The sequence below is a fragment of the Enhydra lutris genome, unplaced genomic scaffold (assembly GCF_002288905.1).
Source record: "Enhydra lutris kenyoni isolate GAN:26980312 unplaced genomic scaffold, ASM228890v2 scaffoldscaffold22, whole genome shotgun sequence".
In the NCBI taxonomy this organism is placed as follows: domain Eukaryota; kingdom Metazoa; phylum Chordata; class Mammalia; order Carnivora; family Mustelidae; genus Enhydra; species Enhydra lutris.
The window spans coordinates 7,487,952-7,503,683 of NW_019154106.1; the positions used below are offsets into that span (position 1 = coordinate 7,487,952).

A 15,732-nucleotide genomic window follows, 5' to 3' on the forward strand; every position below is an offset into this window, starting at 1 on the left:
GGGCGACCCGCACACAGGTCTCCAAGCTGCGCAGAACCCACCCACGGCTTGCAGCTGCCCCTTCCCATCTGGCCCCGTGGGGAGCCAGGCTTCCAGGGCCCGTCCCCACTGTGTGAATTGGAACCCCCCGCCCCCATTCCCCCAGTCATCGAGGCCACGTTTTCAGGTAGCCGCATTTTCATTCCTCCCTCCCACAGGCCCCTGTCCCCAAAATGTTCTCAGCCCCTCCTCCAGGCTAACACAAGGACCCGCTCTCCCCACGCCCCCGATCTCTACCAGGTTTCTGCCCCCCTCCGCCCGCAGGAAGACGCCCAGCCCCGGGTCCGGGTAGCCCCGTGGGAACCGTTTGTCTCGAAAACAGGAACCCGGGCCGGGGGCGGGGCGAGGCGCCCCTTCCCCACCGCAGTCCGCTTCCTGCCCCTCCCGGCTTCCTCTGCCCAACACCAGGCAGGGCGGGGGGCATAGGGGCATCTGGGTGGGGGGAGAGGGCTCTCACTTTGGCTCCCCCCTCCAAGAACCGCGAGGCCTGACCTCCGCTCGCCCACCCTTGGCGCGGCGGGTGGCTCAGCCCCAGCCCGCGGCCCTGGCCTCCCGGGCGGCGCGGCAGGGGAGGGGTTAAGCTGCCGCAGGGACCGCCGCGTGCGGGGCGAGAGGGAGCCCCCGAATGGGGGTGGCGCAGCGGGCTGTGCGGAGCCCCGCGCAGGGGCGGGAGGGGCGGGGAGGGGAGGGGGCGGCCGCGGCGCGGGGGCGGGGCGGCGGGAAGCGGGGCCGCGGCGCGGAGGGCGGGCGGGAGCCGCAGCCGCAGCGAGGCCGGCGGGCGGGAGCGCACGGAGGTGGCGCCGGCCCGGCCGAGAGCGGGCTCCGTGCCGCGGGTCCCAAGAGTGAGTGAGCGAGAGCGGGCGGGGCGCTGGGCAGAAGAGGGCCCGGCCCCTAAGGATCCCCCCCCGGGCGATACAGGCGGGCTGGGGGCAGCGGGTATGGATTGGTGGGTGCGGAGTCTGCGGCCGGGTCCGGGGTGGAAGGGAGAGGAGCTGAAGCGCCCTGGACAACCCGCGGGAGAGGGCGGCATCCTCGGCGCAACCGGCTCTTCCCAGCCACGTCTTAGCTGGCCCTTCTCCCGCGGAACCCCCCATTTGACAGATGAGAAAATTGAGGCTCCGAGAGGCCAAGTGACTCTCAAGGTCACACAGCGAGACAGCTGCAGGGCTAGACGGGGTTGGCAACCTAGGAAAAGTCCACCAGAGAACTCAGGAGAGGAGTCCCCCTCCAGTCCAGGGGAATTTGTGTAGGGGCGGGGTACCTTTTTGTGGGGCCAGGCCCTGCCTGAGCCCGGGGATGAGGGGTGTCAGGGCGTTGTGGCCGCAGAGCTTTTCCTGGACTGCGGATGAAAGGGGGGGCGGCGGCGGAATGGGCGTGTGTGCTCACCCACGGGGGTGTGTGCGTATGTGGGAGTGTGCATGCGTGTAGGTGTCCTGTCTTGTGTGTGTGCACACGTGTGCGATTCCAGCGCCTCTGTGGCCGCGGAACTCCAGGCTGGCCTGGCTCGAGTGAGCTGCAAGTCCGGGAACGGGCCCCATCAAAGGGCTGGCCGCATTCTGGGCTGGAAGGCTGGGTATGTGTGCGGGAGGGTTCCTTCCTGCAGGTGTGTGCTGGGTGTGCGTGCCATTGTGTGTATGAGACAGAGGATGGGAGACAAGTGCCAGAGGCTCGGGTGTGTGTGTTGGGGGGGAGGGGGTCTTACACCCCAATGTGGGCCCCTGGCCTCGGGTGTAGAACGAGTGTATGTCCCTGCCTGTGTGCGTCTGACCCTGCTGATGGATACCGCCAGGCATTCTCCACCCCTCACGGCGCTAGCGCCCCCTTCTGGGCACCCTGCTCTGTGTGCTTGAATGTGGCGGGCCTCTGTGTGCGCTCACAGTTGGACTGTGCAGTATGGGGGCCTGGAACTCCGGCTGGGGAGGAAGATGGTCTGCTGAAGGGCTGAGCCTGGACCCCTGGGGCCTTCACTGAGGAGGTGGCTTGGGAGCGCGCGGTTCCCAGGCTCAGGCTTCCCGCTGACGCCTCCCGGCCGCAGCGGGCTACCCCCACCCCCACCCCCTACCCCGCCCCAGGAATGTTCTTCTCCACTCCAGCTCGCCTCCCCAAGGGCAGGCCCCTGGGGGCTGCCACAGCCCCGCCTCCCCTCCCCGGGAGCCCGGGAGGGGGCGATGCGGGCAGGACGCCTGGGTTCCTCCCTCCCTCCCATCCCAGGGAGAAATTCCTCCGAGGTCCCCTCAGGCTCTGGGTTCCCAAAATAACCCTGCGGGGGAAGGGAGGCTGTGGCGGGAGGGAAGCGGGAGGGGCGCGGAGCCGAGCCGCGGGGTGCTGCAGGTGCCTCTGGGGGAGAGGACGCGAGGGGAAGAAGGCCTAGGAGGGGTTGGGGCACAAACCAGTCCCCGAAGTCCTGTCTCGTCCCCCTTCCCGGGGAGCCCCTCGGCCTTCCCGTGACTCCGAGGGTGAGCCGGAAGCCTCTCGGCCGCTCGGTTACCCAACTGGTGGGTTGCACCATCCCGGGCCAGACCGTTTAACCCCGGGAGTGGCCGCAGTGGACTACTCCGCCCCTGCCCAGCAGGGGGCGTGCCCGCCCCGCCCCGCCCCGCCCCTGCCCGCCCCGCGACTCGAACCCCCGCCCCCCGCCGGCCCCTCCGCAGACTCCCTCTCTGCCTCTCCTGGGACAGGGGTCCTGTCCGAGCCCCGTGGGAGGCTCGGGAGTGCAGCTGGGCCCAGCCTACCCGCTCTGGCAGTCATGGCGGGCACCCTAGACCTGGACAAGGGCTGCACAGTGGAGGAGCTGCTCCGCGGCTGCATCGAAGCCTTCGGTGAGTGGCACGCGAGGGCACACCCAGCCCGAGCCCAGCCCAGAGCCTGAAGCGGGGTCCCTGCCTCCCAGGACAGACCGCCAGCCTAGACCCACCCGGTTCCGCAGGCTGCAACCTTTTTAACGAAAGCCTGCTCTCCATCACAGGGTGGAGGGATCCACAGGCTTCAGAAAGGTTGTTCCCCTTCCCTAGCATGCCGGCGTTGAAGCGAGTGGGACGGGGTCCCCAGACTCTGGCACATGAAGCGATTATCTGTCTCCCCGGAGATTCCGGAGGAACTCTCTATCTCCGGCCTGGGAGCTGTTTCCGGCTGATGGGGGGCGGCTTATCTGGTGAAGGGGTGCCCCTTCCCCCAAGCACACAGGAAATGACCTCTTGATTCCTGACCCTGGGGAACCCAGGCTTCTTCCGCCCCAGCTGGTTCCCCTCGGGATGGTGGGCCGGATCGGACAGTCCCCTCCTCCAGTTCTTCGGATCCTGCCTTATCCCTCTCCCACCCTACCTTTTCTCGCATATCAGCCTACTGGTTTCAGAGTCCTGGGAAAGCAGGTGATGGGCGGGGAGGAGGAGATATCCGGCGGGCGGTGAGGTAGGCTTGAGGGACCACAGCTGCGGGACGAAGGGTCAACCCTCTCCTCTCTGACCCCTCGGAGTTAGATGACTCCGGGAAGGTGCGGGACCCTCAACTGGTGCGTATGTTCCTCATGATGCATCCTTGGTACATCCCGTCCTCTCAGCTGGCGGCAAAACTGCTTCACATATATCCTTCGCAGGCCGCGCCGTGGGCCCCGCGGTCCCAGTCCATGAGGGAGCCTGGCTGCCCCGCCCAGCCCAGGCGGAGACTGGGCTTTACTCCTACAGCGTGAGCCCCTCCTGTGTACTAGAATTCAGGCTTGGCCCAGCCTCGCTCCACGGCCTAGGCTCCGCCCCTTTCCTCTTCTAGACTCAGGCCCCGCCCCCTCCCCAACCTGGGCTTTGCTCTCCTGCTCCCTACAGTCTAAGACCTGTCCCTGCTTCCAGCCAAGGTCCCTCCTCTGGCCTCTCTTCTGGAGCTCAGGCCATGCTTTCAGCCACCCCCAGAACCTAGCCCCCTCCCCAGCTGTACACCCACCCAAACCTCACCCCTCACCCCAGCCTTCAGCCCCTTTCCGACCGGCCCCGCCCCAGATCCCGCCCCCAGCATTTCTCCTAGGACCAGGCCGGGCCTTCAGCCTCCCTCGGGAACTCGGAACCCTTCTGCAGCCTCCCTTTCTAGAATTAGTCTCCATTCTCGATTTCCTTAACCCCCCTTCACCTACCAACAGTCCCGGAAGGACAACTCCAATTCGCTGCAGGTGAAAACGTGCCATCTGGTCAGGTGAGTCTTCCTTTTGGGGCTCTGTCCCCTCCTTTTGCTCTCTTCTCTCAGGCTTCAGATTGGCCTGACGGAGAGGAAAGGGCCCATTCTGGAAAGTCAGTCTTGTGGGTTTGAGCTCTGGCTCTGTCCATGGTGGGCTTGCTGCCGCCGGCTCGCCCCTTGCTCGTCTGGGTCTGGTTTTGGGATCTGCCCAGAAGGGGTGGGGAAGGAATAAATCCGGAGATGGGGGGAACCACAGTCTTGGGGCTCCTTCCCTCTCTCTGGGGAGCTCCAGTCTCTGGGAACGGAGGCGGGGGGCTGCTTTGGGTGACTCGAAGCTTCTAGCAGGTACTGGATCTCAGCATTCCCAGCAGAGTTTGATTTGAACCCTGAGCTCGCTGAGCAGATCAAGGAGCTGAAGGCTCTGCTTGACCAAGAAGGGAACCGGCGGCACAGCAGCCTCATTGACATCGAGAGCGTGTGCGTGGGGCGAGCTAGAGGGCTGGGGAGGGCGCTCAGCATCCCACACCATCTGTCCTTAATAAATGTTTGTTGAATTGAATGAGTGAGGGTCATGTCACTCTCTTGCTCGAAAACCTGTGCCTCCCTGTCACCTTCACAATGTCTCGGCCGGGGATTAAGGCCTTTGGTAGTCTCCGGCCAGCTTGGCATTCCTGCATCATCTTCCACAGCCCGTTCCCATCCCACGCCCTTCATACCGCAGCTGCACGCCATTCTCCAGCCTTCCCTCCCTTCCCACCATGGTGCTCTGCTCATCTGGGTCCCCTTGCTTGACTCTCTGTGTTGTGGAGACTCTGCTCAGGCACAGAGTGTCTGTGGGCTCGGAGGGCTCAGAAGGCTTCCAGGGAAGAATTTGTCATTCCCTCCTGTGTCCCCTGCCACCAGGCGCTGTGCGGAGACGCCCTCCCCGCGCCCCCCCCTCGCCCGCTGCCCCATGCAAAGACCTGCATGCGTGCTACTCTGTTCTGTGATTGTTTCTGTGTCTGTCTCCCTCAGACTGTAAGCTCCTCAAGGGCAGGATCTGTGTGTTGCTCCTCTCTGTACCCCCCAGCGCCAAGCACAGTGCCTGAGTGCATGACGAGGGGGAGACTGTAGGAGTTGTGGGGACGGGGAACTTAGTGTCCATCTGGCATAGTGCTTCAGATGGTGTAGGTCCCCCGTGAGCCTGAGTGGTGCGTCTGCATGAGTGCGGGGCTGCAGCGGATAGGGCGTCTCCAGCGAAGGACTCACGGCTCCTACTCCACCTCCCAGCCCCACCTACAAGTGGAAGAGGCAGGTGACCCAGCGGAACCCTGTAGGACAGAAAAAGCGAAAGATGTCCCTATTGTTCGACCACCTGGAGCCCATGGAGCTGGCCGAGCATCTCACCTACTTGGAGTATCGCTCCTTCTGCAAGATCCTGGTGCGGCCCGCGGGCCTTGGGGTAGGGTGGGCTGAGAAGAGGATCCCAGGAGGGACAGGGTCCCTGGGATTAGGCAGGGTCACAGGGTCGGTCGGGGGTTTCAGGGTCACTAACCAAGGGCAACCCCAAGAGCAACCGGAGGGTGAGGAGGGGCCATCTGTGAGGGGAGAGGCCTGAAGGGGCTGAGGCCACTCTTACCCCCAGTTCCAGGACTATCACAGCTTTGTGACTCATGGCTGCACGGTGGACAACCCGGTCCTGGAGCGGTTCATCTCCCTCTTCAACAGTGTCTCCCAGTGGGTGCAGCTCATGATCCTCAGCAAGCCCACCGCCCCTCAGCGGGCCCTGGTCATCACGCACTTTGTCCACGTGGCAGAGGTGCCTGCCCCGCCCCTCTCCAAAGCCCCGCCCCTCTCCCGAGCCCCGCCCTCCCAAGGAGGGCGACTACCTCCTTTCTGCTCACTCACTGCCTCCTCTCCAGAGAAGCCTGGCCAAATCTAGGGCCTTGTCCAGTGACTCACTGCCTCGCTCCTCCTCGTTTGCACCCCACCCCCCCAGAAGCTGCTGCAGTTGCAGAATTTCAACACGCTGATGGCGGTGGTCGGAGGCCTGAGTCACAGCTCCATCTCCCGCCTCAAGGAGACCCACAGTCATGTTAGCCCTGAGACCATCAAGGTGCCTGGGACCCCGGGGTTGGGCGGGGGGCGTCAGGGGAAGAGCCTCGTCAAGCCTGGGGTCAGCCTTCGCACGTCTGGCCTTCCTGAGTGGAGCTGGGAGCTGGGCACTCCTGTCCCCATTTGACAGATACAGAAACTGAGGCTCGGAGGGGTTCAGCGCTCTTCCTAGGTTACACAGTGAGAGTGGCAGAGGGGGGGCTCACAGGTCTGCCTGACCCCAGAGTTGGCACTTTTCTCCTCTCCTTATATTTATCTTCTCACATATCGGGTGATGTACATGTAGAGACATATAGAAAACAAATGTAGAGATTAAAGAAAAATTATAAAGAAAATGCCTGTGTAACTACCACACAGGTCAAGAAATAGAACATTGCGAGCCCCCGAAGCTCCCAGCACCCTAGAGCATAACTCCCTCCCCATCAGAGGTAACCGATGTCATGACTTTCGTAATGATGATGGCCTTGGTTTTCTTTATAGCTCTACCACTTACGTATGAATCTCCAAACAATGTGGGGTTTTTGTCGCCTGTTTTTGGATTTTCTATGAATGGAATCCTGTTGTATGTTATTTTATGTCTTGCTCCTTTCATCCTCACATTCTGTTACTTGGAGCTGTTGTTCATGCGGTTCTGTTGCCGTATGATATTTTATTGTAAGTCCTAACCACAGTGTGTAGATCTGTTCTCCTGCTGAACATCTGGGGGTCTTTCCAGTGTGGGCTGTCACAAACGGCTCAGCCAGGAACATTCTTCTGGATCTTTCTCCTGTGCTCTTTGCCTCCCTGAGCCTCATTTCTCTTATGAAGTGTTGGTGGTAGTCCGTGCTCAGACCTGGTGCAGAGGTGTGGTGTTTGGCTGTGGGTGTTCCCTTGAGCTCATGACCTATGAACTCTGACCCCCTGCCGGGGCTAAGGGAGACAGTTTTGGGGGACAGTGAGGGAGGATTTTTAATCTTTCGCCTATCATTGACTCTGACTCCTCATCCTCTCCCACATTTCCTGGGCTGGGGTGGGTGGGTGGGAGGGTAGTTGAGCCAGTGACGTGTGTATGTGTGTGTGTGTGTGTGTGTGTGTGTGTGTGTGTGACCGTGACCCTCTGCCTTCTGCCTCCCCCCAACCCCCCAGCTCTGGGAAGGTCTGACAGAACTAGTGACGGCCACCGGCAACTATGGCAACTATCGGCGCCGGCTGGCCGCCTGTGTGGGCTTCCGCTTTCCCATCCTGGGCGTACACCTCAAGGACTTGGTGGCCCTCCAGCTGGCACTGCCTGACTGGTTGGACCCTGCCCGGACCCGACTTAATGGGGCCAAGATGAAACAGCTCTTCAGCATCCTGGAGGAGCTGGCCATGGTGACCAGCCTTCGGCCACCAGTGCAGGCCAACCCCGATCTGCTGAGCCTACTCACGGTGAGCGGTGGGGAGCAGGGATGCTGGGTGACTGGGCACCAGGGGTGACAACCATACCTGGTCTTGGGTTTGTGCAAGGCTGCAAATGTGGCCTTGAGTTTGAGGTCCTGATCGAGGGATGGAGATCCAGCTTGGGCTACAGGGTCTGGAGTGGGCTCTGAGAGGAGTTCCTGGCTCTGAATGGGGCTATGGATGGAGGTCTGACTCGGGGCTGCCATGTGGGCTTGTTTGTGTTGGGCCTTGAAGCTGGGCCTGGGTCCTGGGTTGAGTTCCTGGGACTGGGTTGTCTTCAAGGCCTGGGGCCCAGCGCTGGGTTCTGGGTGTGGGAGTGGTTTCTAAACATAGCCTTGAGCTCAAGCCCAGACTTGGACTTGGTTTTGGGGTCTAGGATGAGAATGAAGTTCTAGTCCAGATCTGGATTAGATTCTAGACACAGAGCTGGGGCTTGGGTTTTGGGTTTAGGGTGAATTTGTAGCTGTTTCTAGGCTCTGGACTGGGATCAGGATTGAAATCTGAGCTGGATTGTGGACGCTGGGTTCTAGGTTGGGGCTTAATCTCAGAGCTCTTGGCTGTGTTCTGACCTAGATTCTTGGCTGGATTCTTGGCAGTGCCTTCTGCTCCAGGTTTGGGCCAAGATGTGGTCCATGTGCTAGGCTGGTGTGTGGTTGCTGGCTCGATCTCATGACAGCGAGATCATGACCAGAGGCAAAATCAAGACTGAGCCACCCAGGCACCCTGCTGGGGTGTATTCTAAGCTGACCTTTGTCCTGAGTCTAGCTTCTAGACGGGGTTCCAGACTGAGCTGTGGCCTCTAGGTGGACCAATGACCCTAGGCTCTGGACAGTGGACTCCTGAGGGCATCAGGGGGCAATGGGTATGATGAGACCTGTGTGTGTCCCAGGTATCTTTGGATCAGTATCAGACAGAGGATGAACTCTATCAGCTATCCCTACAGCGGGAGCCACGCTCCAAGTCCTCGGTGAGATGCAGAATCACTGCTTCCCCACTGTGCCCAACCTCTTCCTCCCCTACCTCTGCCCTTCCTGAGACTCCCAGGACATGAGGGCAAGCAGAGCTCTTAGAAACTACCTCACTTCTCCAGCTTGCTGGGCGGGCTCCCTTCTCCCCGGGGCTCCCCCCTCCTCTGCTCCCCTGGGCCCTGGGCTCCTTCCCTCTGGCCCTCACTCAGTCCTGACCATTCCCATAGCCAACCAGTCCCACAAGCTGCACCCCACCTCCCCGGCCCCCAGTGCTGGATGAGTGGACCTCAGCGGCCAAGCCCAAGTTGGATCAGGCACTTATGGTGGAACACATCGAGAAGATGGTAGAGGTGAGACTCTGTGGCAGCCTGCCCTGGTACCTGAGGGGCTGGGGGGCAGGTCTGTAGTGGTCAATCAAGAGTGATTTTGCCAGGCCACTACCCTTGGAGCCATACCAGTGCCATGTTCAAGGGCCAGTGCTCTGTCTCCAGAAGGCAAGGGGCATAGCCAGTGGGTGGGGTTGGGGTGGGGGTCTGGAAGAGGGAGACAAAAGGAGAGATGGAGAGCCCCCTGCATCTGAGCCACCCTTCCTAACACAGGCTGGGAAGATGGGCATTTTGTTTTATGCTCCTGCCCCTGTATGTCCCTCTGTGTGTTCCAGTCTGTGTTCCGGAACTTTGACGTCGATGGGGACGGCCACATATCACAGGAAGAGTTCCAGATCATCCGTGGGAACTTCCCTTACCTCAGCGCCTTTGGGGACCTCGACCAGAACCAGTGAGGAGGGCTGGGGGCTGGGGGAGAGGGAAGGCAGGCTCACTTCCCCTCCGGTTTCAGCTTCCGGCTGTGCAAGAGAAGGCCATTGAACCAGATGATCTCTGCAGAGGAAGCTACCAGTGTGGGGAGGGGCTCTTATTTGGGTGGGGGGGAGGCTGTCAGCTGTGGTAGCACAGGGTCACCTCACTTCTTCAGGCAGATGGGGTCTCCACCTGACTCTTACAAAGAGGGGGGCCTGGGGACAGTGGAGCTCGCAGCTGGCAAAAAGTGTGGACAAGTTCAAGTCCTGGGTAGCCTGTTTTAATGAATAGAAAAGAAAGGCCTGTAATTAGCAGCACCCACTTGCTTATCAACAGTTCACATCCTGACAATTTGGACAAACAGCTGGTTTTCTGAAGTAGGTTAAACATGCCCCCCACAACCACGTTCAGATCCCCATTTCGCTGAGCAGACAAAACGCTAGTCAAAATTTACAGTCCAGTTTGGGTCGAGTTATATTTTAATGTTATTCACGTTTCAAAACTGTTTTTTTTTAAATTTTCCATACTGTAAAACTCCACGGTAAAAAAGAAATCCAGGTAGCAAAATAGGTTTATAGTGAACAAAGCCTATGAATTAAGAAGCAGAAGTTCCCTTCTTCTTTTCCCCATCTTTCCCATCAGAAGAGGTTCTATTATCCTTAGCAACACATTAGCAATGTTCCTGGTTTGGCTACAGTGTATCCTTCCAGTCTTTGTTTCCCATGTTCTGTATGAGTTGATCCAGATTTTGTCTGTCTGGGTCTGTTCCTTAGACAAACAGGATTACTGTATAAATCTGCCTCTGCCCATGGTGCTGGTTGTCATTGCCTTGTTTCTACTCCCAGAACTGAGACCAAGTTCTAGGTTAGGTCCCTGGGTGGGTGGGTGGATTTTTTTTTTTTTCCAGGTCACACGTTCAATGAGGGTGCAGCCCTTGGAGACCTTGGAAATAGCTTCACGCAGGGGTCTCAAGCCTTAACCCCCCACCTTCTCCACGCACCAAGCCTTGTGCCCAGCCCGTCTGGGTATCAAAACCAGCACCTGGCTCACTGGGGAGACCAGCAAGCCCCTCCTGGGGCAGCCTCAGCATCTGGTCCCCACTCCCTGCATTAGCTTGAAGCTCACTCTTTGTTTCTGCACCTTGGGGGGGCGCCCATTTGTTTCTGGCAAATTCACCTTTGCCCTTGAAGCAAATGTAGATGTATTTTAATACCAGAATCTATGTATTCGTAGCAGTAGGATTGTCAGGTTTTTGTGTTGTTGTTCTTGTTGGTTTCTTTTTTTTTTTTTTTTTCTTTTTAATCCCTGTCTTGATGGAATTGCACATCTTGGCTTTTTGCCTTTGTTTTTGTTTTCCGCTTAACCCTTTATCATGGACAGCTTTCCATGCTGCTTCATGCAGAACCCGACCTCGTTGTTTAGAAAAGCTGCAGCAGAGCTCCACAGTGTAGCCGGGCTGTCGCTGGCCTCCCCATTCTCCTGCTGACAGACGTGGAGACTGTTTCCAGTGTTTCGCTATTAATACACGCCATGCTGCTGTGAGCATCTTTGTACCCATGCACTCAGGCCACTATTTCAGTAGGAGAAATTCCTAGAAGTGGGATAATTGGATCAAAAGATATGCACATTCTAAATTAGGAGAGAGACTGCCAAAGTGACCTCGGGCAAGGTTGTGCCAGCTTGCGTCCCCGATCAGCAGTGAGCAAGTGCCCATTTCCCAACTTCCTTGCCAACAGTGGACGCTATAATAAGCTTTACAATTTTGTTAGTCTAATTGGCAAATGGTGTCTTGGTTAAATCTGGATCTCTTCAATACTAGTGGGGGTAGGATATCTTTTCATATGTTTATTGGCCTCTTGTATTTCTTCTGTGGATTGCCTGTTCATAGTCTTTCTCCATTATTCCACTGGATTCATTGGTCTTTTTCTCATCAATTTTCAGAATCTCTGTTAATGGATATTAACCCTTTGCTGTTGAATGTGTTCGCAAATATTTCTCCCAGTCTGTCATTTATGTTGTCTTTTGCCATATAAAGTTTTTAAAAAATGTCGTGTGCTCAGTATGTCAGTCTTTTCCTTGATGGCTTCTCGGATTTGTGTTATGTGTAGAAGGGCCCTACTCTCCTGGAAATTACAAAGTAATTCTCTTACACCTTTTCCGAGACTTTGATAATTTTTTTTTTTTTTTACATTAGTGTTCTCAATTCAGTGAGGATTTTAGTGCTCATGCATGGTGTGAGATAGGGATCTAGGATGATATTCTTTTCTAGATGGACAGTGGACCTCATGCCCCATTGAACGGAAGGGTTGGTCACCCGGATCATGTCACAGAGCCTGAGATATAATGGGCAGGAGTTTCCAACAAGGACCAACCCTGCTGGAAGTAGCTCCTGGTGGCCCAGGACCCACTAACTACAAAGATACAGTTGTAAATGCTTACTGTGTACCTGACTCACCAAATCCTCACCAAAACCCTCCGAGGGGCAGGGATTATCACAGTCCCCATTTGCAGAAGCAGAAACTGAGGCACAGGGAGATTAACTAGCCCAAAGGTCACACAGCCAGGAGTAGCAGACCAGAATTTGAATTGAGGTCTGTCTCCAGATCACATGCTCACTCTTGCCCTACAATACATTGATGGGTAAGAAAAGGGTTCTGTGGGCAGCCCTGGTTTATGTGGGGAACTCTGACTGCAGGTGTCCTTCGGCCAGTCAGTCACATGAGAGCGAGATGCAAGCGGCTTTTCCCCATCTTGCCCGGTCCCAAAGCTCCTCAGAAATATAATTCTCAGGGCTCCCCACTGGTGTTCCAAGGCTAATGATCTTGTGGGCAGGTGTACAGCCCTTTCAGTTAGTGTCCACCCCTGCTATGTGAAGTGGCCGGGGCAGAAATTCGATCCCCATTTTTCTGGGAAGGCGGCCCGGGGGTAGTGATTTGCCCAAGACCACACAAGTAGTTGGTACTGGCCTGCGCACCTGCCTCGCTCGAAGGCTAGCGTTCTCCCTGCTGCACCAGGAGTCCCAAATCAGGAGTTGGGTGAGGATCTTTTTCCTGGTAGGGAACTTCCCCGAGGGATGGGTTAGGCTGCTTGGTGGGCCACCCTGAGGCGCTCCTCCTCCCCCGACAGGGATGGCTGCATCAGCAGGGAGGAGATGGTCTCCTACTTCCTGCGCTCCAGCTCCGTGCTGGGCGGCCGCATGGGCTTCGTGCACAACTTCCAGGAGAGCAACTCCTTGCGCCCGGTTGCCTGCCGCCACTGCAAGGCCCTGGTGAGCTGCCGCCCAAGCCACGCCCCTGTCCCGACCCCTCCCCCACTGGCTCCGCCCCTGCTGGAGCCTTCTCTACGATATTAATCCCGCCGGCCTCTCCTCCTGCTGTTCTGCACCTACCCAGCCCTGAGGGGGCCCCAGAGAGGGCCAGCCTCAGACCCTGACCTTGAGAAGGAAGACGTAGAGCCTTTAGCTCTAAAGACCTCTTCGCCAGCACGGCCCCCTTCTCTATTTCAGATCCTGGGCATCTACAAACAGGGCCTCAAATGCCGAGGTGAGCGGGGCAGGTGGGCTAAATTTGGGGGGAAGAGTTACTCCCTGGGTGGTGATTCTTATTTGGGTGGGGCATTTGCGGAGCAGTGAAGAACCTCGAAGCCCGAGAGGCACAGTGATTATATTGAAAGGGGGGTACCCATCCAGTGGGCTTTTATTTTGGTGAGACAGCTGCCCAGGGAACAGAGCACTTTGGAGAGGTCAGGGACTGGCAAGTAGGATGAAGAGAACACTTTGGAAGGGGATTCTTATTTTGGTGGGGCAGCTGCTCGGGAGCAAAAGAAACTGGGGAGAAGTACAGGCCTGGAGATGGGGATGAGGGTGTTCGGACCAATGGCCCTGGCCAGGGGGCCCCCCCAATTGCCTACCCCCTCTCGCCGCCGTCTGCCTCCCCCAGCCTGTGGTGTGAACTGCCACAAACAGTGTAAAGACCGTCTGTCAGTTGAATGCCGACGCCGGGCCCAGAGTGTGAGTCTGGAGGGGTCTGCACCCTCCTCCTCCCCCACCCACACCCACCATCGGGCCTTCAGCTTCTCCCTGCCCCGCCCTGGGCGCCGAGGCTCCCGGCCTCCAGGTAAGAGGGGAATCTCATTCTGTGCTGGTCTCTGAAGGGAGGGAGGCAGCGCCATACTGGCAAAGTGCTCACTTACCCAGGATGGAAACCATTCTGGAGTTGTAGTTCTCTTATTTTGGTGGGGCGATCCAGCAGGGTTGGACAGGTAAGGGGGCCAGAAGGTGGCTCAGGAACCCTTGATCTTGGGAAGCTCAGAGAGGCTAATACATAAAGAAGAGTAAAAGGGAAAGAGGCTTCAAGATTCCAGTTGCGGGGGCACCTGGCTGGCTCAGCCAGTAGAGCATGTGACTCTTGATTTCAGGGTAGTGAGTTCAAACCCCATGTTGGGCATAAAGCTTACCTAAAAAAAAGAAAAATCCAGTCACCCTCTAATTTTGTTAGGGGGATTGACAATGGATCGGAGAGGGAATTGCATGAGCCATTTGTCTGTATTTTCCCTTTTTGGCTGCTCCAGAGGCCATTCTGGGAAAAGTCCCTTGCCCTGAACATCTCCAGCGGCTCTCTTGGGGTCTCTGGTGGCTTTAGGCCAGTTTGCTGAATGACAATTCCCCCAAATGATTATTTTGCTGAGAATAGTCTGAACAGCCACGTTAAATGGGGGTCTAAGGCAGTGACCACAACCGTTTGGATTGGCATAAGTCCTGAAAAAATAGAGGCAGGCACCAGGCATGAGTCCTCAAAAATTGAAAAGATGAAACCATTTGCATTGAGCCTTCCAGAAGTGCTGGGGTCTAAAATGTGAAACACACACAAAATTGACATTTTAAGCAAACTGCACTGACAAATCTGCGGCTGTCGAAAAACTGCGGCAGAATGAAAACTTATAGAAAGAGCCTCAAAAATGGGGCCGATTGGTCATTCAGTGAATTGATTTTTGGTGGATGGGTCTGCTTCCAGGATGGGGTGGGCTGTCTCATGTGAGTGGGGGAAGGGCTGCCTAAGGCACTGGGACCCAGGAATTGTTCCTTGCCCCCCCCCCAATTTCCCGGCAGAGATCCGAGAAGAGGATGTGCAGACAGTGGAGGATGGCGTATTTGATATCCACTTGTAATGGATGGTGAGTGCCGCTGAGGGCTGGGGGCATGGAGGGAGTGGCGGGAGGGACCAGGGAAACAGGCACTCTGTGCAAATGTCCCAGTTTAGGTGGACTCCTACTTTTGGGGGGAAGGTCTTCCTTACAACCTTTGTATTTTTGCCTTTTTTTTTTTTTTCTTTCCCAGCTGTGACTGGATCAAACACTCATATCTGCCTTGGAGAAAAGACTTGGACCAGAGCAGAAAGCCTGGGGTGCTGGGGCAGCAGGCTGGGGCTGGGTGGGCGGGGTGTGAGGGTGGCATGCAACTGAGGGTTGGGCCAGGGCTGGCGTCCCTAAGGTTGTACAGACTCTTGTGAATATTTGTACTTTCCAGATGGAATAAAAAAGGCCCATGTAATTAACCTAGACCATCAGAGACTAGAATCTTCACGTGGCTGGGGGTGCGGTGGGGGGGGCGGGAACTGTAATCATAGGGACTAGAGTCTTGGAGTCTAGAACTTTTTAGTCAGAGACTCTTGGGAGGTCTGGAATCTCATGTGCTGGGAATTGGAGGGGGACTAGAATTGGGGGCTAGAACTGTAGCGCCAAAAAACCTTGGAACATAACAATTTGGGGGAGGGTCTAGAATCCCCAGGAATCCAGAAACTTGGGCATCTGAACTTGAAGCCTATGCTTCCTTGCTCCAGAATTACTGGGTCCAGTGGTCGTGGATAACCATAGCCTTCAGCCCATAGCCAAAGTTCCCTTGCTTAACAGGTGACCTCTCAGCTCTAGCTTGAATCCTTCCAGTGATGGGGACCTCACTGCAGAGAATCATGGGGAAGAGAGGGTGGGAGTGCCGGCCATGGGGAAGGGGAGAGGGTGGGACCCTGGGCAGCTCAGGCCCCAGTAGCTCTCACTGGGCTTGCATGCCTCAGGGAGGACGTGCACTCTGAGCTTATAGCCTCCTGGCCTTGTGCTGCTGCCAGCCGGAAGGACAGTTACTTCCAGAGGAAATGCATATTGATCCTGCTGTCAGCCTCCTGTGGCCTCTCCCAGCCCAGCCCTTCCCTCCTGAGTTTACAGCACGGAGGTTTTGGGGGTCACCGCTACCTGAGGAAGGCTAA

At 57.3% G+C, this 15,732-nt stretch overlaps 1 protein-coding gene across 2 annotated transcripts; it reads left to right on the forward strand.

Annotated features, from left to right (window-relative positions):
• Positions 1–783: 783 nt before the first annotated feature.
• Positions 784–15,033, forward strand: LOC111149468 (RAS guanyl releasing protein 2). 2 transcript variants are annotated; one of them, XM_022506558.1, is made up of 17 exons: positions 784–881; positions 2,718–2,858; positions 3,516–3,618; positions 4,153–4,215; positions 4,543–4,674; positions 5,467–5,617; positions 5,822–5,995; positions 6,176–6,292; positions 7,417–7,698; positions 8,600–8,677; positions 8,906–9,028; positions 9,340–9,455; positions 12,602–12,743; positions 12,981–13,017; positions 13,414–13,590; positions 14,583–14,647; positions 14,811–15,033. In XM_022506558.1, exons 2-16 carry the CDS (start codon positions 2,786–2,788, stop codon positions 14,639–14,641), a joined length of 1,827 nt encoding a protein of 608 aa, XP_022362266.1. In that variant the 5' UTR covers positions 784–881; positions 2,718–2,785; the 3' UTR covers positions 14,642–14,647; positions 14,811–15,033. The 2 variants fall into 2 exon arrangements, with proteins under 2 accessions (XP_022362266.1, XP_022362265.1); XM_022506557.1 differs by lacking the exon at positions 784–881 and having other exon boundaries at positions 2,671–2,858; positions 4,540–4,674.
• The last annotated feature ends 699 nt before the right edge of the window (positions 15,034–15,732 follow it).

Bases quoted from the DNA above. Each gene is read 5' to 3' on its own strand.
- LOC111149468 (XM_022506557.1), top strand. From the start codon at position 2,786: ATGGCGGGCACCCTAGACCTGGACAAGGGCTGCACAGTGGAGGAGCTG. The intron at 7,699-8,599 runs GTGAGCGGTGGG...TGTGTGTCCCAG, and splicing joins ATCTGCTGAGCCTACTCACG to GTATCTTTGGATCAGTATCA. The intron at 9,456-12,601 runs GTGAGGAGGGCT...CTCCCCCGACAG, and splicing joins GGGGACCTCGACCAGAACCA to GGATGGCTGCATCAGCAGGG.